Source organism: Zeugodacus cucurbitae, chromosome 3 (genome assembly GCF_028554725.1).
Source record: "Zeugodacus cucurbitae isolate PBARC_wt_2022May chromosome 3, idZeuCucr1.2, whole genome shotgun sequence".
Taxonomy (NCBI): Eukaryota; Metazoa; Arthropoda; class Insecta; order Diptera; family Tephritidae; genus Zeugodacus; species Zeugodacus cucurbitae.
This window is the reverse complement of record NC_071668.1, coordinates 71,482,055-71,509,057: the sequence shown is the minus strand read 5'-3', so window position 1 is coordinate 71,509,057 and position 27,003 is coordinate 71,482,055. Positions and strand designations below refer to the sequence as shown.

The 27,003-nt window shown below is 34.5% G+C and overlaps 2 protein-coding genes across 3 annotated transcripts in view; one reads left to right on the top strand and one right to left on the bottom strand.

The window, feature by feature from the left end:
- Positions 1-1,017: 1,017 nt before the first annotated feature.
- Positions 1,018-7,879, bottom strand: LOC105217606 (daxx-like protein). The gene is made up of 5 exons (XM_011192678.3): positions 7,255-7,879; positions 3,138-5,579; positions 2,821-3,049; positions 2,485-2,665; positions 1,018-2,405 (listed from the first exon to the last, which is right to left on the bottom strand). The coding sequence occupies exons 1-5, from the start codon at positions 7,294-7,296 to the stop codon at positions 1,400-1,402; spliced, it is 3,900 nt and encodes a 1,299-aa protein (XP_011190980.2). The 5' UTR covers positions 7,297-7,879; the 3' UTR covers positions 1,018-1,399.
- A 307-nt stretch (positions 7,880-8,186) lies between these two features.
- Positions 8,187-27,003, top strand: part of LOC105217605 (carbohydrate sulfotransferase 5) — a 79,045-nt gene continuing 60,228 nt past the window's right edge. The window contains exon 1 of one of the 2 annotated variants that reach the window (XM_029043641.2): positions 8,187-8,830. In XM_029043641.2, the coding sequence (XP_028899474.1) occupies positions 8,253-8,830 (578 nt within the window). In that variant the 5' untranslated portion in view covers positions 8,187-8,252. Of the gene's footprint in view, positions 8,831-9,436; positions 10,794-27,003 lie in introns of those variants that run through there. The other variant, XM_011192677.3, reaches the window with a different exon arrangement.

Below are 27,003 nucleotides of genomic sequence, written 5' to 3'. Positions count from 1 at the left end.
ATAGGTTCTTATGTTTATTTCCTTAATTCTAAATAAAAAATTTTATCAACAATTATTAGTTTTTTTTTTTTAATCAAAAACTTTTCCCGTAAAAGATAAAAGAAAATGAAGTATAACCTTAGTTTATGTAAAATAAGTATAACCAACCAGGGTTAATAATAGTTTACACACTAAATCTTTCTGTCGCAAAGAAAACTCATTTAAATATTTATATTATATATAAATTCTTAAAATTTATTGCCGTTTAGTGTTTTGAAATAATTACGCATACGTTTAAATGTGCTTAGGCCTAAAGAGATTTTAAAAAATATATATATGCATTCTGTTATACATATGAATTATAACTAATATATGTTAGACACATTAAAGTATATGTATATAGTAGATTTGACGTAAAAATAATTTGTAGTTATATTTAGACATTGAGAACACATTTAATTAACACATGTACGTACTGCACCTGTATTCTCACTTGCATATTATTAATTATTAATTAGCAATTACTTAAATTTCTATATTAATTTACAATTTACAGTTAAATGATAAATTTAAATATGTCACAATAGTGTGTGTGCTTATGTGTTTCGCACAATTTTGCCAACTTGAATTTAATGAAACATTGTATGTTTATATATACGATGTAATTAAATATCTGATTGCTTGCGCGCAATATAAAGGACATGGGTTAAATAGCCATAACTAGTGATACCCCAAGTAATTTGTTTTACATATGTGCATATGTATGTATGTATGCCGAAAACATAGTTACCGTGTACATCAAGTTACTGTATTATGAAAAATTACAAAATGGATACGAAATGCAAAATTTAATAAGATTGTATGATCTGTAATAGTATTTTTTATTTGCTCAGGCCTATCACGTATGCAGCTTAATGCTTTGCTAATAGAAAATAATTATTTGAAGTAAAAAAATGTCACGATTCCTTCACAAAAAAAAATTGTTTAACAAAAGTATACGTATGCATACACCTAAAGTCTATTTACAGTCTACAAATATAGAGCTGAGAGGTTTCGAAAGAGATAATAGTTAAATAAGCAATATGTGTAGAAAATAGTATTTCGAGTTGCCAGAATGGCATATTGTAGGTGTGGCAAAGTATAAATTAAAATCAATTGATAAAAGTACAATAACAAGTATGCAATTTCGAAGTTATGACAGTTTAAGTTCTTCTGCTGCATTATTGTACAAATCAGCTTAGTTTGATTTGAGATTTGATGGTGGTAAGCTATTTTTGGCTTGTAAATTAAATAAATTAATTTGAGCTTAAACAATTATTGTTAAACAATAGCTATGCTATGCATTACCCTGTATTTACACACACATATTATTTTCTGTGCAGTCAACTTAAGTGAGTTGTTGCAACGCTTTTAGCCATAACTACGATTCCTCATCGGAAATGACAATTTCTGCAACTGTGCGTTGTCGTTTTATCGTCTCATTCACTGACACAATCGGATTTTGCGCTTTCGTCTGCAACGCATTCCGATTTGTCGGCTTTTTAACTATACTGGGATTATTTTCAATATCCACCATATTTACATTTTTTAAGCTGGCAACTGAAACTATTTTTATACTTGTTGCTTGTGCTATTGTTGTTGGGTTATTGCTGCTACTTTGTGTGACACCCGTCTTTGTAAGTCCATTGGCTACGGCTACTGTTTGTTTGCTATCAGTTTCTGTTGTTGTCACATTTGTCTTTATAGCGGTATTCGGTGTGGCGTTGGCTAATGGATCTGCAGTCTTTTGTCTCAACAAATTGTTATTCACAGTATAGTTTGTTTGCATTGTTGTTGTGCTTTCTTTAACAGTTTTTGCAGTGGTTGTGTCAGTGGTTTGTGTGTTCGCTGCAAACAAATCAGTGCTGACTGCGGTTGTGGTTGTTGTGTTGGCTGCTGAACTGTCAGTTGTTACAGTTTTGTGATTTATTTCAAAATCTGCTGCAACTTCGTCAGTTTTTTCTTTCACTTCTTCTGTCGAACTGTTTATTACAATTTCAACATCTGATTCGACGTCTGACAGTATACCATTAGCTAGCTTCTCTACATCGGCCTCCAAATCACTACCATTCACTTGATCTTCATCGTCCTCGTCATCTTCATCCTCATCCTCATCGTCGTCGTCATCGTCCTCGTCATCTTCATCAGCATCTAAGGTGTCATCATTATCATTTCGCTTGACATTTCTCCTTAAGGCATCGTCAATAACTTTTTTGTGTTTGCTTTTGCGTAATGCAGCAATTTTCGCCGCATTCGCACTGGTGCTAGCGATCGCATCGTCTTCATCATTATCATCATCGTTGCTCTCGCCTTTTAAATCCTTGGCAGCTTTTGCTTGACGTGCTTCCTTCAATTCTTCCCTGATCATATCTTGTTCGCGCGCATATCTGTTGTTATATAAAGAAATACAAAATTTATTTGTATGAACTTTTCATTTATAGTAAAATACAATATTCGACGACTCACTTTTCAATCACATCACTAATGCGTGTACGCTTCTTTTGATTCTCACTTAGTTTTGCTTGCAGCGTCGCATCGACTGTGGCCGGATCCTTTTCGTGTGCTGTAAAATGTGTAACGGTCTCATAGAGATCAGTTCGGCGACGCGACTGCAACAATTTCCCAACCTTTACGAATGCATCATGCGCTTTATGAAAAAATAAAAAAAAAATTAGAAGAAAAATTTTGAAATAAAATTTAAAATATTTTCATAAATATTTTTTCACACACTTTAGTGCAATTAATAGACAAAATAACAGTAGTATTACACGGCTTACGGCTGCAACACCGACAGGCACTCACCGATGCGCTTCATTTCGAAATTTGCCAAAGCATACTCATACTGACGATTGCAGTGCTCCAGCATACGGAGCACATCGAAATAGTCGGGAAATTCTCGCGTACGATTTATGTACGCTTGCAATGTCTTATTGAACTGTGTGTATGTGGTACCATTAAAATGTATGGGCTTTTTTACCAAACGATGCGCATTCTTGCTCTCACCGGTAAGATCACAAATTTTTTCGTATATCTAGAGATGACAAAATAAGAAAATAATATTTATAAATATTTTACTCTTTATTACATAAGTTATAAAGAATTCAAATTTCAATACACACCTGACACGCGCGTTTTTTAAAACGCTCCACTTGCAGATAACTTGAATCTTCATCATCCCAATCCACTTCAGCTGACTCCAATACCGCGATACGCTTTGTTAGTATATACAATGCTTTATTCAACTTCTTGATCTGCTCATCTGTATGCTTATTGCCAGTGCTGCTAATATCTTCGACCGGTTCATTGCCAACTCCTGCATCTACTGCAGTGTCTTTATCTTTACCTTTATCTTTCTCTCCACTTGGGCTATCACTCTTCTCCTCGTCTTTTATCAACACCGGCTGTAATGCTTCCTTATTCTTACTCCGTACTTTTAACTCATCAACTATTGTCTTTAGATGTAAATATACTAAATCCGGTTCTTTTTGTATATTTGTAATAACCGTACGCAAATTCTTGCTAAAGCCCTTGGACCGCACGAAATCGGGATGTACATTATAATAGTATTTTATTAATTTCGTCTTCACAAGTTTTTCCATATCAGCCGACGCATCCGCCTCTCGGCACACCTTTAGCAGCTCCTCATACTCACTGGTGAGCGGTGGACGCTCTTCACTGGATTTGACACTTTTTTCCGAAACAGGTGTTGTACATTTAGCGGGCTGTAATTTGGCATCACCGTTAGCAACTGTAGCGTTGGACTTATTTTTTGTTGATTTGGATTGCGTTGGTGATGTTGTTGGTGAAATTGTAATAATTTCATTGAGCCGAGAAGTGCTGGTCTTTTCTGGCGAATCCGTTAAGTCTATTTTGAGTGGAAATTTAGATTTATTTAGTGTTGATTTCACTGCTAACTCCGGCGGTTTTGAAGACTTTGCAGTATTTTTAATAGGTTCCACCGTCATTGATGTTGTAAGCTGTTGTGTTTTAGTACTGGTGGCATGTGGCAATAGCTCTAATACTAAATCATCATCTTTAAACGTTTTCGCGGAAGTAGTTGGTGTCGCTGCGCGTTTCAACCAAGCTTCGTCGTTTTTACGTAATAATGTTGTCGGCTTCACACGTCGTACACTTGCCAATACATTTGTAGGAGCTGGTGTTGTTGTAATTGCAGCTGAGGATGTAGTCATGCCCGGTGTAATCATTGTTGTAACTGGCGTGATTGCTATTGGTACTATAGGTGGCGTTGTAGTTTTAGCTTTTTGCGCATAATTTACAAAATTATTGCTATTTGTTTTTGCAATTGTTGGACTGATTTGTGTGGCAAGACTATTAACATAAGCAATACGTGGTCCGGAACTTGATTGTTGCAATGCTACTGGCGTGGCTAGTGAACTAGCTACAGCACTGGAAGTTATCGATGCCGTCGATAGATTTACACTAACCACATTGTTATTGCTAGTTTTTGGTGGTAACATAATTTTAAAATTATTATTAATATTTTTATTATTGTTGCTAAAATTACTACTAATGTTACTGTTCGCATTATTGTTGTTGATGTTTGTATTAATGCTGCTGGACAATTGTGTGCGTGCAGCCGTGACCGTTGTCGATGGCGGCAAACTACATGTGGTATGCATCAATTTTGGACTAAACAATTGATGATCACTGAATGTCGTAGCCGCACTATGTGGTGGTGTGGCCAGCAATTGAAGCGGTGGTGTGGCACCAGCTGCCATCGATTGAACGGATGAAATTAATGGCAACATCGTAGTATTTGATGTGGAAGTTGTTGCAATACTACTGGGACTGATTGTAGCAGGGGGTGTACTTAGTTTTCGCACTTGTGCATCAAATTTCACTGTTTGCTGTTGCTTTTGTTGTTGTTGCTGCGGCTGCTGTGTTTTCGGCGTATTATGTTGCAGTTTAGATTTCTGCAACTTTGGTGGCTGTGGTTGTTGCTGTTGCTGTGGTGGTATTTGCAACTGTTGCGTAGGTGAAGTTGCTGTTGATAAACGTTTACGTAACACCGAAGGAGATGGCTGCAGTTGCGGCAATTGTGATAAATGTGGCAAATGTACTCCTTGTGATTGCTGCTGCGACAAATGTTTCTGTTGTTGCTGCTGCTGTTTGCTAGCAGCTTGTAACTGTTGTGGTTGTTTTGTGTTTATGTGTTGTGGTAGATGTCTAGGTGGCGTAGAAGTTTGTCTTTCTTTCAAATTAGCTAGCGTAGGAGTTGCATTAATTTTTAAAAGGCTTGCCGTAGCAGTCTTGGATAAAATTACTTTACTAGTTGCAGCAACTGTTTCCGCTGAAATTTTTGCAGCTGTCTGATTCACATTTGTAACGGCAATACGCCCCACAACATTGCTGTTAGTTGAAGTAACATCAACAGGACTGCGTCGCGTGATTGTAATGCCGCTAGGAATTTTACGTGGTTTCGTCTTTTTATGTTTTAGTTGATTTTCTGCCACATTTGTTGAACATTTTGTGGTCGTTCCCTTTATTGGTGTTATTGTGGCTGGAATTGATGGAGCAATAAAAGCCCGCTTCGTTGGTACCTAAAAGAAGTAATACAGGTAATTAAATTGTAATAAAAAGGAAAATGACAATAATACAAATACCAAATTATTATGTCCAGTACGTTGTGTTATTTAAAATAAAAACAACACTTTTGGTTGTGGTATTTTTTTAATTCATTCATTATTAAATAACTAACGAAATATATATATGTACATACATACATATGTATATATGCTTAGCACCTCCCTCCCACTTTTCTTAAAGTTTCTCTTACACTCTATACATTGCTTATTCACCCACATGCAACAAAAATCATCCAAAAATAAAAGGCGGGAAAATTTAAAGTGGAGACTTGTCTTGGACCAAAACAAAGTCTTTGCTTCATGTGCAAGTTGCTAAAGTGGAGACATTTTTGAAAACATCGCATCGACAGCGTAAACACAACCCACCGACTGCGCAGTCGGCGTTGATTGATAAAATATAGGCGCCAAAGTTAACTGCAGTACCTCTAAAACAGCGTCAACGTATGTAAATTCATATTATCATGTGCTACACAATCGAAAAAGCTTTACACATTAGAAAAATATAAGTTTTGAACACAGCTGTACGCTAACTACAATTATTGCTGTAGCGATTACAGGTATTACGCATTAATTTCAGTTAATTTTTTTGTATACAAAGATATGAAGTGTGTGATTAATATGATTAATCATGTCCTCCTGCGATTGATTTTATATAATAAAACAGAGTTTATGATAACAATGTTAAGAGACACATAATGAAAATATTAGCGCTCGATTACTGAATTTACAAAATAAAACAATACAAAATAAGTTACATTTGTATTATGCATCAATGCAATTAGCATTTTCGTTAAATAATAAAAAATAGGTCATTATTATTTTATATATTTATGTATATGAATGCGTGCGCAAGTTTAAAAATCATAAACAAACACAAATATGTAAACAAACATTTGTCAACTGTTTGTCATCTTTCTTTGAATTCGCCGCGTTTGTAGTATACCGCACACAACTAAACTCACAATTTACAACGTTATGTGCAACCCTGGCATACCAGTGCCTCTTTAATAGCGCGAAAAAGACAACGACTACTCCCATTAATCTAACAACACTTTCAAGAAATTTAACTACGCGGAGGCACTTTTTGGAGATCTGTGTGTGTATATGTCTATTTGGTTGGTGCACACATTTCAGTAATGTTCTTCGCTCACTCAACTATTCAACATCACCATCATCATTCCGATTGTTGGTATTCGCATTCAATCGGGGAAACTGAAGTCTCCACTCTGAACTTCGCTACTACACCTTGTAGAGTTTATTATACCTTTAAATTGAACAAGTACAAATTTTACACACACATAAACATTCACACTTAATAAACACATGTAAAATGCGCTGCTGACCAATTATTTCTGCAGGCGAACTACCGAGCACAATGCACGTCAATGACGCCAACTACTATTGACTGTAGTTGCGCTTATTGGCCTACAATTATTAGCGCCAACTCAAAACACACACAGAAAAGTGCGCCGTCGGCAGCATAGATTAACACCAACAACAGACAACTCGTCAAATAATTGGCCTTACCGAGTGTACAAATTAAAAATGTATTCATAGTTTCATGGTTTGTCATTATAATACTCGTACTACTTTTATCGCCCTCTTTTTATTTACTCTGTTGCCATTTTACCTCATCTTCGTCCGAGGAATCCAATACAATCACAGAACTCATTTTTTCACTGCGAATATTCCTCTTTTTCACATGAGGCTGCCTCTTTAGTCGCCCCTACACTTCTTCTGTATTAAAGTTTACAGCGCGCAAAATTTCTCAAATATTGTATTTCACAGCAACTCTCGCGTAATTAAACGATAAATATGTCTACGTGATCGACTGGTTTTCGGAAATACTAATTGTTTTACACAAAAAAAACGAATGAATTAATGGCCCGGCGCACTTTAATAGCACTGCAACTTGAGAATATCCACATTCGACGGCGAATAATTGACTACTTGTGCAATAATTCATATGTCGCGAGTTAAATGTGATTTTCGCCGTGCTGCCTTCTATTGTATTGTAGTCGTTTTGTTTTCTTCTTGATTTTTTCCCGAAGAAAATGAACAAAATTCGATGTTTTCGATTGGAATAACACATTTTGTGACATTTTGGTGTTGTTGTTCGCCGCAACTGTAACAGATATTCGCCGTAAACTGAGAGTGCCCACAAACCGTCTCTCTGAGGAATGAGAAATCTGAATAAAAGCGAATTTTACGCATGGCGAATATGGGTGGTTGGCGTATTTACTACTTGAAAGGTGTGAGGCAGAATTGTATGACATTTGAATTTGAAAGATATTTCGTAGAGAATACATGGTTGCTTTTACCATTTTTCATATATCGTGTTTGCTTCATTTCTAAAATAAGTACGCAAAAATTATTATTATTTTTTGTTTTGGCGCTAGAATTAATGGGTATAGACTTGTTTTTTAGTTTTACAATATTCAATACAGTGTTTATTTCTGCTGAGTAAAAAACAAAATGTTTCAACCGAAGTTGGATACTATGTTGGAGAGATTTTTTTCAATTCCAAGCATTGAATTTTTTGTCAAGTTTTATTTCTACGTTGAATGAAAAACGATCAATGTACAAATGTATTTATATTAGCCATTTACTAACATTTACTGCCTCACCATGTGGAAAATACAACTATTTATATATTGTGGAGTTTGTATTTGGTTTGTGGCGCTTTTTACTATTTTTCCCAAGAATCCTAATATGAAGGAAGCGTTGTTTAAACAAAGACAAATTGTGAATAATGAAATTAACTCCTTACGTTCAGCGAATATGTCAATTGTAGTTGGTAACAAAAACACAGTTAGAAACGTGATTGTCACAAGATGGTTGTCGGGTTCCAGCCGGCTTGTTAAATATTTCCATCGTGCTCCGGGGTACTATCAACATTTTTCACCATTGTATGATTCGAAACATCAAATTATACGTGCAGTACCAGAAATAACAGACGCCTTAAAATATTTAAAGCAATTATTACAATGTGATTATAATAAAACGGATCTTCTATTGAAGATGGCTAGAAAACATTTTACATTTTATTCGCTTTATGGCCATCAGCGGAAGTTATGCAGAAAATATCCTTTGCATTGTTGGAACAAAGAATTTCTATCGGAAGTGTGTAAAATGTATCCGTTTCTAACAATGATTGTGTATAAGATGATGCTTAAAGATATTGGACAAATGTTAAATGATAAAAGGTAAGAGTTTTATTAACATTTAAATTAATCGCAGAATTTAATAGTTACTTTGAAAAACATTTTTAAAGGTTATGTTTAGACTTGTTTATTTTTAATAATATATGAAATTGAAAATAACGCAGTTCAACTATAGCGATAGTTTGTTAGGTAACTGTCACATAATAGCCACTATTCCATAAGCATACTTTGCTTTTATAACAATTATTTATTCAACAAATAATTAAAATAAAATTCATAAACATTCTAATAAGAAAACGATTATATAGCCAACCAGTTTAATGCAACACTGTATTCTCGTTGAAATAAAAGAACTACCACATATTTTAAATTTACTAAATTCCTACTAGTATTTAGCTTCAAAAATTTTTATTTTTTTCTAAAAATACATAAAATATACTATTAAGTTAAAAAACAAATTATTTAATCTACAAATTATGTCACTTAAATTAATCATTTCGCATTTTATCTACAAGATAATGGTTTAATATCATCTGGCAACGTTTTATGCTGTTTACATTTGACAGCTGTCTGAGACATAAATAAAGCGGAAAAGAAAATGTAAGCTAACATAATGAAGAGGCCAATTGGAGTTTTCTTGTTATTGGTTTGCTCTTGAGTCGTCTAGTTTAATGTTTTAATGTCGCGGAGTTTTATGTAGGACGATAATTTAGAAAAGTGTTTTAATTTCCTTGGGTTTACATATATAGAGCCTATATGCTTGTGTTATAACATTTTGAAATTAAATGCTAAGGAGGCTACACACCTATGAAACAACTGAAACGGGCAATATGATTTTTTTTAACGTGTAGACACATTAATACATTGTGTTATTGTATATAGGTACGTGTATGTGAAAGTTAACAACTTGAAATTTTTCATCAACACCTGAACAAAAAAATTGCATGAATACTTTGCATATCTACATAAATGAATACAAATAAACAAATGGAAAATTTGAATATAATATAACCCATTTATACCACAATTCGTTGTCAAACCGTGACCGCCAAAGTAATCGGATTTGTGCCGCGGTGTTCATTTGTTTTTGTTTTTTTTTTTATTTAAAGTGTATGTAATACTAAGTTCTCGCGTTAAGTTTTGTGCCTTTAAACTCCATGTCCGAAACAGATTCAACAACCATTTCATTACTGACTGGAGCATCTGTGGAAAGCGTCAGCAGGACACGCGCTCAGCAACGCATCAGCCTAACAACAAAACGACGAAAAATGTCACGTCGAGCTAATCTGATAGGCATTTGTGGTGTTAGCAGCCTGTGCATATTATTGCTGATAGCGACAACCCAACATCGACCTGCCTCTATGACCATATCTAACGGCATGTCCGTTGGCGTTGGTGACATATCAGGCGTACAGACAGGTTATGTCGATCGGCATCATGTGGGCACTGCGAGCGTAGCATATAATATGACTGCTACAATAGCGGATGTCCTGGCGGCGCAACGCTCGAAGATACTCACTGAAATGGAAAACTTCGAATATCCACAAGGACGTTTTGGTGTCGATGCGGAAAAACTATCTGATATGACACCGGCAACAAATGGCACACCGGTACGTAGTGTTATCATCACAACTTGGCGTTCGGGCTCAACATTTCTGGGTGACATCTTGAATGCCATGCCGGGCAATTTTTATCATTATGAACCGCTATTATCATTTGGTATTAATCAAGTACGCGACGCCTCCGAGGGCAGCGAAGCGTTGCATATGTTGCGGCATTTGCTTCATTGTAACTATACGGATATGCAAGAGTATCTTGATTACGGCAAAGAACATTCATATCTGTTTGAGCATAATGAACGTTTATGGAGTGTGTGCAAAGAGTTCCCACACTATTGTTGGCGACCGAAATTTCTATCACCCACTTGTAAGCTTTTTCCCATGCAGAGCATGAAAGTGGTGCGATTACGTTTGTCCTTAGCCAAAGAGTTACTTGATGACAAAAGGTAAGTGGTTTACTAATTAATAAAAAAAAAAAATCAAAATGAGAATGTAAATTGTTTACAAAAAAAAACTCAAACACAATATTACTTAAATTTTTATATTGATGAAAAAAAAACAATAAAAAATGTTAATCTTTAATTTGAGTGCTACACAAATATTGTTGACAAATACAGTTAAGTGCAAAACTAATATTCAACTATTGCAAACGAAGAATTATAATGTGTTTTCACTCCAAATCACATTCGTATATGAGAAAGTATGGATGTATTACGATCTTGGGGAGTTCCTCCGCTTCTTCAGCGCTGTTATTTAGAAAGAAAAAAAATAAATTAATATACATATAATAGTTAGTAAAGATACATTCCAAAAAAAAAAAATAAACATTTGCGGTGCGCCACAATGAGGCAATGAAACGTAACGGTAAAAAAGTAGAGCAAATGTGAGACACTGCGACACCTATATGACACAATGACGTTGGTAACGTTGGTGGACATTCAAGTGGGCCACCGGCCACCGTTAAATTGTAGCCAAGCAGTCTATTATTAACAAAAATATGTCTACTTCAGCAGACTCGCTAGCACTACTGTACAAAAACATTCTCACACAAGACATTCTCTGCTTTGTGCAAATGTGTGTACATTTCAACAACGTATTTGCAACATCGTTATACACTGCCGGCATAAGACGTAGAGAAAGCAAATGGGTGTAAATGACACACTAGAAAATCACTAGTCGCAAGGTATTAAATTTTCTTATTGGGTGCTGTCAAAGTTTTAAGTTCTTGTATAGAAGACACGGTTTGTTTGTTTGTGTGTATTTTGTCATTTACACATTCCAGCTGTAACGGCACTTACAGTAATAAGTAACAACTAGAGTAGGTTCTTAAATTACATATGCGGTTTTGCTTGGTTGGTTAGTTGTCTTGTTTGTTTGCTAATCGCTACCTTATTAACGTTGAAGTTATGCATAAATTTACACAAAGTACAAAAAGAGTACATACATATGTATAAATATATACGAGTATTCCTGTAGTTAAATGTTTTCTGTGACCTGTTTTGCTTTAGTTCGTGAAACTAAAACAAAAACAATGCATAATAAGTTGCAAAATAATAATAATGCGAATATTAACTGTTTCGAATGTTTGTCCAATTATACGTACAAACATTCATAGATATGTATACAATATATAAAAAGTTCAACTTTTTCCCAACAAACTAAACGACCGCAAAGAGTTCCGTTCTCAATTCAATCGGTTCTACGTAATCGGAACGGACCCGGACTTATTTACGGCCAAGCACTGTCAAATCGGCAGCATTCCTCAAAATTATTTGGGAAATATTTATGCCGCCACAAGACCAACAACAACCACAAACAGTTTGTTATAGCCTCAATTGTCATAATTTCGGGCAATATATTTCCAAAAAAAGCATATATATATGTATACAGACCGAACTCATCTTCATGACAATTTCCGTATTCAGAACGGACTAAATTTTATTTCCGGTTATCATCAGCTGTATCTTTAGTAGCATTTTCCATCTTCGTCTCCATGACAGTTTGGTTGGTGTAACCAACACGGACTAGGTTTTATTTCCGGCTAACGGCTGTTTCTAAATTTATTTGGGAAATGTTTCCTGTTATTATAATAACAACAACAATCTTTATCTCGAAGAACAATCTTTCATAGATGTGTTGGACATCGTATATTTCTGTTATCGAAATTCCTTTTCTTCCTTGGTGAACCTATTGTCCACTGTATCCCATGAAAAATTTGGCGATTTTCGTGTATTTTTTTAAAGAAAGTACTTTTTTGAATATCGAAAAATAACAAAGTTATATGCTGTCTTCGAAGGTGCCAAAAAAAGTTCCCCAACTGTTGACCTGATTCCGGCCGATTGAGTAGCTGAAGGTATTTCCCATACAATGACTTATGATTTTTGAAAAATATCAAAAATTGACAAAATGGCGAAGTTCTAAAAAAATGCCGTTTTTTTGGGTAAACATATGGTAGTTTTTTTTAATTCCAAATTGACAATTTTCAAACAATTAAAAAGATCGTAGGTCATGGTATAGAAATATATTTAAGAATACTCGGTTTAAATTTGAAGTCAATCGGTCAATTTCTCGTTGAGTTATGATTCAGCAATTTTGAAAAATGTAGTTTCGAGAAAAACGCTCTTCGAATGGTGCCATTCAAAAACGATTCAAGATACGACTTTACCGCTTTCACAGGATATTTTTGAAAGTATAAACTATCGAATAAGCAAAAAATAGAAAATTCGGTTTTTGGAAATGTCACACTGGGGAGCTACCTTAAAGGAATCAAGCTTCTTTCTGTTTTTTTTTTTATGTAAAACAACCCAAATTTTAATATAGAAGTAAAAACTACAACTCTCCATCCAATCCAATACGCAGACATTTCACTTAAATAAATTACATATTATTATGTCCTTATAAGGTTTTACCAAAAAGTACCGACACTGGTACGTATGACATCCATTTTTAGCTATAGATCATACATACTTTCATACATATCTATGTATGTAGTTATGTTTATATTTTTGAAAAAAAAAAAAATCAGTAAGGAAGAGAATTTGAAAAATCAATATGACTTCTTCGTTGAAACACAAAATTTGGACTGTTATGTAATTTCTTATATGAATATTGCTTACGTAGTTGTGCCTTTATATGTGTGCATAAATAATTTATATGGTTTTCGAGGCACGTTTGTTATTTCCTGTAAGTATTCATATATACATACTATGTATATATAAATATATGTATGGTTGTATGCAAATATGCACCATAAGTACATACTTAATAACTTCTTTTTACCGTGTAGAATATAAATAGTTTTATTATAATTGCTATGCAATGTTGTTAAGTATATTTGTTTATTTGTCATATTGAATCCCGTTTTTAGAACATACAAATACATACAAACATACGATGTACTTATAAGGTTATATGCATAGGAACGTGCACGCCAAAGAAGATTTATTGCCTTTGTACCTAATTTTAATTAAATATTTTAATGTTTGCAGATTTTTTTTTTTACATTTGATTCCTTGAATTTTGTGCAAAAGAATACAAAATAATATTTAATTAACAATTTCAAAACTATTAAATTTGCTGTATGAAATCATAATCGATACGCATTATGTTATAGAATTTTGTCTAACTCAGCAATAAAACCAGTTTTGGTTTGTATTTTGTTGTGGTTAAACGGGCATACATTTTCTAATAAAGTTAATTAACAATTACTTTGAAACATAGTTTGCTGTTATTCCAGTATTAAGAAATAAAAAAATGATAATCATCGGTCGTGAATTTGTATATAAAATATTGTTTAAAATCAGCAATATGCTAATTAATAACTATTTTTTGAAGAATGCATGCATTCATATAAATATACATAAACATAGACAGTTGTGTTCAAAATAATAACAGTGTGTGTGTAAGAGTCTTATCATTGATATTGGAAAAGAGACGAAATATATTATAGACAGATGAAAGTAAACTCATTCTTTTTTGGAGGCACAGGTTTACGACAGTATGTGCATCTTCCAACGAAGACTGAGACACACTATTTGTTTATGCTTGTCATTTATTTTTATATTGCTGATCCCATATATCGTATCTACACTGTCATGGATCAGCATGTCTACGTTGATATTTTCAATTGTGCAACGTTACCTTATACTAAAAACGAAATACTTCTGAAATAGGTCTTCCAGCCGGATAATGACCCGAAACTTACAAGTCGGCTAGCCAAGGAATGGTTTCGTATCAAATAGATTAAGGTCATGGCTTGGCCTGCGCAATGGCCCGGTCCTCTATTCCATAGACAACCTATGGGAGTGATATTCAGAACTTTGTGTATTAGTGAAGGATTCTTGTGAAGAAATACCTAAACCCCATTATGAAGGCCTATTTAACTCTATGCCGCGTCCCTGTAAGAGAGTTTTATATAATGGAGGCTTTTCGAACAAGTGCTGAACCCCATTTTTTTATCTATCCATAATTGTTAGATTTACCTATGTTTTAGATACTTTTTTAAACCATATGTGAAATATACTATTTTTTGAACAACGAATTTTCGATACTTTTTTAGTTTTATCATCGTTATTGAAAAAATTTGCGCTTTTATATTAATAAAAGCCATATAATATATTAACCGCACTTCCGGTAAAATTTTAAAATATTGCAATAGCTACCCAATAAATTCTTAGCATATTTACAAATAAAAACAGATTTCTTCTAACATAAAATTTTTTTTCAAAAAAAAAAAAAATTGTAAAATGTGGATTCTATTCAGAACAACAAAAATATATTTTCATTTGTTTTTAATATTTTTGTACTCTCGCAACAAAAGTTGCTAAGAGAGTATTATAGTTTTGTCCATATAACGGTTGTTTGTAAGTCCTAAAACTAAACGAGTTACATATAAGGTTATGTATACCAAAGTGATCAGAGTGACGAGTAAAGTTCAAATCCGGATGTCTGTCTGTCCGTCCGTACAAGCTGTAACTTGAGTAAAAATTGAGATATCTTAATAAAACACGTGTTTCCTTGGCACCATAAGAAGGTTAAGTTCGAAGATGGGCGGAATCGGACTACTGCCACGCCCACAAAATGGCGATAACCAAAAACACATAAAAAACTATAACTAAACCATAAATTTTAGTTTAAAGTTATGAAAATAAAATTTGGAACATAGGATCGCATTAGGGAGGAGCACATTTGAATGTAATTTTTTTGGAAAAGTGGGCGTGACCCCGCCCCCAAATATGTTTTTTGTATATATCTTGCAAACCAATAAAGCTATATAAACCAAACTTTCTGTAGTCGTTTCTATTAGCCGTTTCCTTATACAGTCAGTAAAATTAAAGATATCGGATAATAACCACGTCCACCTCCCACCTCCCATACAAAGGTTAGGTTGAAAATGACTAAAAGTGCGTTAACTCACTAACGAGAAACGTCAGAAACACCAAATTTTACATAAGGAATGGCAGAAGGTACCTGCACTGAGATTTTTTCACCATATCTCAAGAACTACTCGACAGATTTCAATAAAATTCGGTATATAATATTTTCTTGACAACCTGATGACACTGGTGGAATATGGGCGAAATCGGTTCACAACTACGCCTACTTCCCATATAACTAAATTTTGAATCATTCTGATTCGTCCACTTTATAATGTATACATAAGGAACCGATAAAGATAGCGAAAATGTATTTGAGATTTGAGTGGTGTCACTCACTTGTGGAAAAATTGTCAAAATGGAACCATGACTTTTCAAGGCCCCTGATATCAAACATGTAATTTTTCACCGAAAATCTCTCTCTCTCTAAATAAATTGCGAGGATGTAAAATGTTAGGTTGCACCCGAACTTAGCCTTTCCTTACTTGTTTATACTCAAAATTCAACTGCTAAAGCTGTCAAATTATGTTTTACTCAATTGCAAAACTAAGACCTTCTTAAAAAACCCTGTATATTCATGTATGTGCTAATTGGCGACTGTATAAGTCAATAAAATTTTTGCAATTAAATTTTTCTTCAAATTAATTATAACATAGTGACTTTGATTTTTTCCCCATTCAATATGCTTATTACCAATACATACTTATTCTACATACATATCTTCTAATTTAACGTCACTGTTAGCAAATATTGTAGTTATTTGCCTGACAGTGTAAATATTGTTTTTTATTTTTATTACTTTATTAACATTTATACATAACCGTACTTGTGAACATATGTGTTTACTCAGCAGTGAGATATACTAGTTTAGAATGAATAACCATTTGGTTAATTGTAGAGCTTGCCTAGTTTTGTTTTTTGCTTTTTGTCTTTGTATGGTTTACTGATTGTTAGAATATATTGAAATATAAATATTTTTTCGATCGTTTTAAAAATGATTTATTTTTTTTTTACAAAAAAAAAATCTTAATAATTTAGCTAATCAGGCAAAATAATCTTTTTTTTTTATTTTATGCTTGACAATTTAAAAAAATATTATTTCCTTCTTCTTTTCCGTTTTAAGCTTGTTTACTAACAATTATATAGAAATATATATGTATGTATGTACATTCTCAAGTTTTCAAGACAAACTCAAAAATATCAAATAAAAATATTTTCAAATTCTTGTCCATTTTTTTTCTTTATTCGCAATTCCATATACATAATTTGTGAGAGCACAGAGTACCCAAGTTTCATGTGTCAAGATAAGTGCTTCAGCTTGATTTGTTGTTACTTTGTTTTAATGGAATGGTTTGGAGGCAAAATATATGTGTATATGTATATTAATAATTTGAATACTTTTTATCTGCAAATTCCTTTATTTATTTCTTCTTTTTGGTTTAGTCTGTAAAATAAAAAAAAAAAATATTTTATACATACCAACAGTTTGATTAATTTCGAGGTTCCCTGCTTTTTTTTAAAGAAAAACCACAGAAAATTCAATTTTAATGGGGAATGTTTATAATCATGCGAAAGAAAATACTTTAGCATTTAGTTTTTGAAGATTGTTTCTCTTAAATGTTGGCCGATGATGTTTTCGATTTCGACTGGTACCTGGTGAATGACACGCGTGATGTTTTGCTCCAAGACCTGGATGCAAGCGGGATTGTCCGCATAGTCTTTAGACTTTACATATCCCCACAGGAAAAAGTCTAACGGTGTTCAATCACACTATCTTGGTGATCAATTCCCCGCCCAAAACGTGAAAGTATCTGCTCACCGAAGTGTTCTCTCAATAAAATCATTGATTGTTGCGATGTGTGAAATCAAATGTCGCCGAGATCACGAGCTTAAATTTCAGACATCAAGTAGTCGGTTATCATGACGCGATAATGATTGTTGTTGTAGCGGCATAAAACATTCCCTAAAAATTTTGAGAAAAGCTGGCGATTTGACGTTCCTTGGCCGGGTCCGTTCCGATTACGTAGACCCGATTCTAGTGTAAACAGCGCGTATTAAAGATCGCAATTAACAGTTACGTTCTCAACGGCATAATTTGGACCGCCGATTCCACCAGCTCACAAACCACACCAACCCGTTGTTTTTTCTGGATAAAATGGCAGCCCTTGAATCTCTTCAGGTCAGCAAAAGCCCAGAAAGTGCCTCATCGCAGAACAGAATTTGGCTCGAAAAGAGCCAATTCATAGAACGAGACTTTTTGTAATTAAGTTGAACAATTTGTAAACATTGTTCAGGCGTCAGTCTTTCCATGATGAAATGTCAAACAATAAGTGCTGAACACAAAGACGGCGACACGACACGACGTAGCGACGGCTGATCACGAATGTCGCTTTGAAGCCAGCATCTTGAACATTTTGAAGACGGCAGCGACATATCAAACAGCAATTTCATTGTTGCCGTACTAAAACCTTTCATTTCAATAAAATTTATATATTTAGTTTAAAATAAAATTATTTGTGCAAAAAATGTAAAAATGGTCGACTTATTTGTTTTAAATAATCGATTGTTATTATCAAAGTTATTTTACGTTTCTGCTGACAAAATAACGTCATACTTGTTAGAACTTTGAATAATTTTACATTTCACATATTAGTGGCAGCTTTACAGCGGCCATTGTCGTCGGCAAAATTAGAAACATTTCTAATTTGGCGACAGCGAAGACTTCAACCCTTTTGTCGTGAAGTCGTGCTGTTGTCAAAAAATCTGTGCCCATAAGAACGCGTGTATTTTAATATTTGACAGATGTTGCTCGTCGCTTGTCGTCTTCTATGTGTTCAGCACAATACTGAACAAAAATAACATGACAGCTTGTCACGACTCACGAGTGATCCGTCAAAAAAAGGCTATTGAAAAAAGTATCTCTACTTGGATCACCCGATCGATATAAGCATGATCCGTTAGTTATAAATAAATTTTCATATTTAATGCCATAAGTATTTACTCGTGTTTTGTTCCCTTCCCTTAAATAAATAATTTTTTTAATTTATCGAAATTTATTTGCTCGTAAATAATCTGCATGCTTATGCATATTATACATATTATATACATACATACATTGACATGGACGAATGTGTACAAACAGTAAGATGACTACATTTTTATCAACCAGTTTAAAATAATATTAATTGACATAAATTGCTCATCAAACAACTTTCGATATGTACTTCTTGGTATGCCTTTTGAGTTCAACGATGTAATTTCTATTTTCTAAATTGTAGCCGGATCTTCTTTTATGGTTCTCTTCATTTTCCGGATATATGAAAAAATCTTTATGAAATGAAAATATGATGAGCAAGAAAATATTTTTGCGTTGCTTTGCTTTTTTATATAACTTTACATAAATAGTGTCAAAATTTAAGATACAATTCCTTGCTCTATAGGACAAAAGCTACTTATTTTCTGGGTATTGGAACAAACTAATTTTTTTCCAGGAGATTCAGTCATAAGTAATTTCGAAATTAGCCTCCAAAATCGAAATATTAGCATTCGAATATGCGTAAAATATACGTATTTCGTGATGAAAGAATTCCTCATCTTTCGAGTCGATCCAAGTATCAATCCAATTTTTGACTTCTTCATAAGTTGTTGTTGCCTTCGAAGAATACTAGGCATTTACTGGCCGGATATAATCTCCAATGAAACGCTATGGAGACGCACGCAACAAACCCCACTGCGTCTCGAAATTCTCAAACGTAAGTGGGCGTGGATCGGGTACACTTTGGGCAAACCTGTAAACGATATAGCAAGAAATGCTATTGATTGGAACCCGCCTTGACAGAGGCGAGTTGGCAGACCTGCTCATACGTGGACAGTTGGAGGCTGACTTCAGACCTACAGGAAAAAGTTGGGGCGAAATAAAGCGTATGGCATGTGACAGAAATGGTTGGAACTGTTTTACTGTGGCCCTATGCTCCTTGCAGGAGTAACAGGAACTATACATATATATATATATATATATCATAAGAACTGAAGTGCTCGTTAGCTAGACCGTGTGCCATCGATCGGAACAAGTGGTAGTCAGATGGAGTAACGTCTGGAGAATACGGCGGGTGGGGTAAGATCTCCCATTTATTTCAGTGTCTCCAAATATTTGTTGACCACCTTTGCGACGTGAGGCCAAGCATTGTCATGCTGGAGAATGACTTTATCGTGTCTTTCGTCGTACTGTGGCCGTTTTTCTTTTAGTGCTCGGCTCAAACGCATCAATTGCGTTCGGTATCGATCTCCTGTGATGGTTTCACTTTAGCTTTTAGCAGCACATAATATATCACCCCCAGCTGGTCACACCAAATGCAGAGCATGACCTTGGCGCCGTGAATGTTCGGTTTTGCCGTCTTTCCGTTTCCATTTTGCCGTTCTTTCACTTAGGACAGTCTCACCGTACGTATCCGAAAGCATTCGATGAACCTCAGCCGCACCTTTATTGGAATTAAAAAAGAAAAGCAAAATTTCCCGCAAATGTCGAGAATTCGGCTCAAAAAGTCACATTGAGAATAAGTTTGGGATGCAAACAGATCTCTACAAATATTTTGTTGGGTTAATGTTGACACAAATGTCCCAGACCGATATAAAAGGATTTAATCGATTTAAGCGACCAATGCTTGACCCTAGAGACATCTATTGGAAACCGTCGGAAGCAAAGTTGTATACCTAATATATTATCTATGTATATGTATATGTATATAAAACATAATACTTGCAATGTACGTCCTATAAACGCATTACATATCTGCATATACATACATATACGAGTATACAGACATATCTATGCATCCATATCAATTTTTTCGGTTCATTATTCAACCCATTGATGTGAGAAAGTGCAAACAATAGAAAAAATGTTATCTACACACAATAAAAATAAATAAAATTAACTCTAACGATTTGTATGCGCAGCTGCTGCTAATGCTGCTGGAACTTACCTACTTAATAAAATGATTCAAGCTGTCGCATGCATGTCAAGTCGTACACACATATGTACATACATCCACACAAAAGTACTTACAAATTACATTTATTTATTCCTATAATGTAATCTCAAGTACCCAGTCGCAGTATGTGCGCCAGTTAATGCACAGCGAAATCCATGCAAATCACTTTTAAATCACCATTCCTACTATGTACATACATATGTATGTATGTCTGTATGTGTACAACAAGCTGAGCTCAACTTAGCAGCGCTGAGTGTGTTTGTTCAGCGTAAAAGTGAAAGAAAAGTCAATCACTTTCACTGTTTATACATACATACGTACATATGCTCAAATAAATATATATTTTTATACATGCAAACATGCCGACACACACAGCTGATATGAAAAGTAAGGGGCGCACCTCAATAACTACAAATGTGTTTATTTGTATATCTACAAGCTGAGCAAGCTAATAGTCATGGGCAATGTGAACAGACAGACAGACAAACAGCAGCAGCGAACGAACACCCGTTGAATGTGTTAAACGCTTTCGAACATTAGCCGGTTTTTGCGACTGCTTTTGGTATGGGGGGCCACTCGCTAATGGCTGCTGAATGCAGGGGTAGGCACCTCAATAACTATATATAAAGACAGTTGATTGGGCAGGTCGGTGGTTTGACCACGCGACACTCAATCTGTAAATAATGGCAAAAAAAATGTAAGAAACATTGTCATTGTTGTTAGGCGGTTAGTTGTTGTCTTGTACTGAGCGCGGTGTGGCAGGCATCAGTCATAGTTGAAGCGAAACGACAAAACAAATGACAAAAGACAAAAAATACATAAAATAAAAAAAAAAATATTAACTCGTTTGACTAAAAATAATACAAAATAAAAAAACATAACAACAAAACAAGTGAATTTGAATGGGCCAAAACTCGACTGGAAAAGCTAAATAATGCATATAACACATAGAAAATTGCGCTATACAATTACATAGGTGTATGTGATGTACTGTGCTGTGGTGGGGAATGTAGGCAACACAATAGTCTTAGAAAAACCAGTCAACTGTTTACCGGCAGCAGCAGCAGTAGCACCAAAGCCGGGCGCACACTCTGCAACATGCCGGTACTGGTGTGGTGTGCGGTTCAATGACTTCAACATTTTATTTCGTACCGTCGTCAATTATTTGTAGCCATGGCTTGTGCTGGCTAGTGCTCGTACATACTACATCTATGCGATTTGTTTAAATTAAGTTTTGTTGTTATTTTCCTGTTTTTCATTTGTGCTGTGGTTCTGCGCATGCGCATGCGCCTGCCGCTGTTTGTTTTTCCATTATATGAAAATTGTGCTTTTGGCGTTGCGTTGTGTTAAAAGTGTGTTTCTTTTTCGTTTCAATAACGTTAGCTCTGACATTTGCATCAGGTTTTTTATGCCGTCAATAGGTCACCATCACCGTCATCGTCAGCTGATTCAACAACTGCTGTAACCTATTATGTAATGTTTTTTACTAATATCGTTAATTGAAAGGATTTTTTAATGGCACGTCTGTAATATACTTACTTCTGGAATTGGCATTTGTAGATTTGTTGCTGTTTAGTCGAGTTCTTTCTTCTAATTATTTGTGTCATGGCTCTGGAAGTTATTCGAAAAGGCAAGCTTCTAAGATGTTAGTTGCACCCGATCTACTAATGTATTTTTTTACGCTCGCAACAGAGTTATTAAGAGAGTATTATAGTTTTGTTCACATAACGCTTGTAAGTCATAAAACCCCCCCTAATAAGTTTTTTGTTTATATCTCGTAAACTACCAAAGTTATATAAACCAAACTTTATGCAGTTACTTCCCTTACCTACCACATCACACACCATGAAAATAGGTGAAATCGGATAATAATCACGCCCACCTCCCATATAAAGGTTATGTTGAAAATTACTAAATGTGCCTTAACTCCCTAACGAAAAACATCAGAAACTCTAAATTTTACAAAAGAAATGGCAGACAGAAGGTGCAATCAGATTTTTTTATAAAATGGAAAATGAGCGTGGCATCGATCACTTCTGGGTCAAAAACCATATCTCAGAAACTAATCGACCGATTTCAATGAAATCTGGTACATAGTATTTTATTGAAATCCTAATGACACAGATAAAAAAGAGCGAAATCGGTTCACAACCACGCCTACTTCCCATATAACTTAATTTTGAATTCTATCTGATTCGTTCACTTAGCAATCTATAAATTAAGCACCAGTGAAGATAGCGCAATAAAACTTAACACAAATACTGTATTTGAGGTTTGGCATCACTTGTGGAAAATTTGTCGAAATCGGATTATAACTTTTTAAGGATATCGAACATGAAGAACTCACTTTTCACCGAAAATATTGGTAAATCTCTCAGATATTTTAATTCAATTTAGAGGGAATCTTTTTATTCTAATAGTGTGTCTCTGTAACAAAAGTGATTAAAATCGGGCCATAACTTCTCGTAGCTCCCATGTACCTAATTATAGGTTTTTCAAAAATACGGTGGGCTTTATTCCGCATATATCGGTTAATATGCGAAATATCTTAGCCAAATTAAGTGAGCGTATAGTCTTGGATATAGTGTACATTGATGGCGAAAATGAGTGAAATCAGTTCAGGAATTACCTCAGATATAGTATATGAGACTATATATGATGATTAGCGTTATTCTAATGCATTTTATGCCAAATATATGGGTCAAATTGCGTGTTTCATCAATAAATTGCGATAGTATAAAATGTTCGGTTGCACTTAGCCCTTTCCTTGCTTATTAAAAAGGTTTTTCAGCAGTAAGAAATACCATTGGAGGTATGCGATTACCAGTCAAGAATGGATCACACTAGAGTTTCACACTGCAACTTAAATAAAGTTAAATTTTAGTTATATTCATTAAATTTTATCATTTTTTCACATGGGAGGGTGACTATGTAGTGAATCATCTTTCACATCTTCTATTTGAAACGTAAGATTAGTCGTTAGTTTATTTCTCCATCTCGAATTTCCAGATCTCCGAGTAATAGATTCCTTCTCTTACTTTTAGCTGCGTGTTAGTTTGAGTGCTCTACGAAATATAATGTCTCGGACCCAAATAATTCAAAGCATTTTTATGAGAGCTAATCAACATTTTCCGGTATTTCGATACTTACAATTTAAAAGTTGTCAAATAATCTAATTTATTTCTATTATTTTAAAAAAGTAGTGTTTTAACGAATTTCCATAGATTTAACAGCCTCTGATTTCCTTTTAATATTTAGCTTATAGCATAGCTTAGTATATTGAAATGATCTAATACAAGTCGGTTTTCCATTATTCACGGTAACAAATTTACAGTTAACGAAAGAGAAAATATCCATGATTTTCGTAAAAACATTACTTTAAGTAATTTAGCTGATTCTGATACTCAATTATATCAATTAAAAGCTTACAACAACAAAAAAAAAAACGAACTAAATATCACACTAGTTCTTCATACTAAGAATGATGTGCATTTTTATTGTTCACAGCAATTAAACGCTGATTTCTAACTCAACTAACCAAAAAAAAACGTATAAAATTTCACACGTATTAATGCTTTCTAATCGCCAGCTATAAATCTCGTCACTTCTCGCATTAGCTGCTGCTAGAAAAGCTCCGCCACTACAAAGGAGTCCCCACAATGATTGAGTGCATTGCATTTGACGGCTTTCTAAATGTCTTTCTTAGTATTTGACTGCGCTTATGCCTTTCGCTGTAAATCATTTTATTTCTATGCAGCAATATTTCGTTTTCAATAATTTACTTCTTTTTTCGGACAACGTCACACTATTATTTCTGCTCATAGCAGTTCAATATTCATATCGGTTACTTTTACACTTTAGTATTTTTAGTATTCATTGTCACTATGTAACGTTAACTGGTATTCAGTATTTGCAATGCTGGATATTTACTTTGCCGCGGTCACACTGCAGCTGCTGCTCTTTTAATGACTGGCAAGTTAGTGTTTCGCATTGTTGCTGTTGTGGAGCTCCTGCTGCTGCTGCTGTTAGTTCACATTCATATTCGGTTATGTTGCCATTTCCAACAATTGTTGTTACTGCAGTCGTAGTGGTCTTACTCTGGCTGTCAGCACTTTTAATGACGAGTAAAAGTTTTTCTTTCTCTCTATATAAAGTGCATTTAATTGCAACAACAAAAGTAACACTATTTCTTTCTACTGCTTTAATACAATAATGATAATGGAAATTGTTGAGGATTGTTAGGGAGGGAAAAGCTCTTACTGAACTCTAGCTGAGTGCTGTTGAAGTGCATACATTTTAATTACTTTCAAGAGTTGAACTGCTAATAGTTTAATATAAATTCAAGTAATTTCATTTAGTTGAAAATTAAAATAAAATTACAAACTAATTTCATTTTCATTTAAGTGTACTAATCGAATAAATTGTTTTAGAGCACCAATTAAGATAATATGGAAGGAAAGACAGAGTTCCTAGTGTGTATGAAATCGTATGATAAAACTTATTTCAGGCGCAGATAGAATAGATACATTTTTTTTTTGATAGCTTGCATTTGACAGGTTAGTCAGGAGCATTCTTTCTCTAACCTATATAACGAGTGATCCAAGTAGAGATACTTTTTTCAATCGCCTTTTTGATATATCACGTGTAAGTCGTGCCAAGCTATTATGTTTATGTCACCATAATCGGCCTACTGAACGTACTATTCGCAACACCAAGCAATTCGCAAGATGGGTGAATCTTGAGATCCACCATTCATTATTGGACAAAATTCATCCGAATGGATCACGAAAATCCAAAAAACAACGGTTTGGTGTGTGTTTTGGGCCATATTTCTTCAAAAAATAATGCAGTTGAGGACGTAACCGTCAATGGCGACCGTTATTTCGCCATGATAACCGACTATTTGATGCCTGACATTAAAGCGATCCTGCCTGATCTCGGCGACATTTGGTTTCAACATGAGGGCGCCACTTCTCACACATCGCATCATCGCACCGTTCCCACGACAGTCCGTTCTACGTAACCGGAACGGACCCGGATTTTTATCCGGCCAAGGACTGTCAAATCGGCAGCATTCCTCAAAATTATTTGGGGAATGTTTTATGCCGCTACAACAACAACAACAACACATCGCATCAATCAATGAATTTATTGAGAGAATACTTCGGTGAGCAGATAATTTCACGTTTATATATCATACTGTTAGACTTTTTCTTGTGGGGATATGTAAAGTCTAAAGTCTATGCGGACAATCCCGCTTTGATTCAGGGTTTGGAACAAAATATCATGCGTGTTATGCGCCAGTTACCTGTCGAAATTCTCGAACGAGTCTTCGAAAATTGAACACCACGGATGGACCAACTGAGACGTAGCCATGGTAACATTTGAAAGAGATAATCTTAAAAAAATACCAAAGAGTGTTCTTTCGAATGATAATAAACATTGTCTGTGCCATCCTTTAAAAAAATTAAAATTGAAATTTTTACTCCATTAAATGCAAGTCGAAATCGCTTTAAAGCGCTTATGTCATAACTCACAATTGTGTGTACATTGAGCACAAGCATAATCCGCTTGTTAGTTTTAATGCACTGATAATTAATAACAACAATTGTACATAAAATACATAAATAAAAAAGAAAATAAATAAATGTAGATATGCGAACAAGATTTACAACATTTCAGTTATTTAATGCACAACAATTTGGGTCAATCTGCCAGCAATGAGAGCGGTTTGGCAATTTTCATGTTGTCGGAAATGCATAGTTTATCAAGCTTAATACACAATTTTGACAAAAGTGAAAAATAACACTTTGCTACAACAACAACAACAACAACGCCAATGCGAAATGAATAGCAATGCCATGAAACATTTTCGTTTCGTCGCCACTTTATACCAGTTCTGCAAAACCAGACACGGTTCAACCTCAAAAAGTATGACGCTAAGTTTGAAATGGCTTACCGCATTTTGGTTTGGCTTTTGGTGTTCTTTGGCAAGCAACACGACACAAATACATTTGTATGTATGTATATACAGTGAGTGCTCTGTAGTAATTCGAAATTACCTTGAGTTTGGTTCCATACAACACAAGTAATAGTAGTTCATAATTTCTTTACCAAAGGCTACAGTCTACTTGTCTAAAATTTTGTGATTTTGAGCAAGTCGCAATAAATTTTCATAAACGTTTTCTAGATAATTTGTGAGAGCATTTTTGAAAAGTGGTATGAATGTTGGAAACCGGTGTGATTTGTTGTTTTATAAATAGTTTTCGCCCTGCGTCAATGCAATGACG

Excerpts from the sequence above, each read along its gene's own strand:
- LOC105217606 (XM_011192678.3), bottom strand. The coding sequence starts at position 7,296 with ATGAGTTCTGTGATTGTATTGGATTCCTCGGACGAAGATGAG. Across the intron at positions 5,580-7,254 it reads ATTCCTCGGACGAAGATGAG|GTACCAACGAAGCGGGCTTT; the intron begins GTAAAATGGCAA and ends TACTTCTTTTAG. Across the intron at positions 2,666-2,820 it reads TTTCGAAATGAAGCGCATCG|CGCATGATGCATTCGTAAAG; the intron begins GTGAGTGCCTGT and ends TTTTTCATAAAG.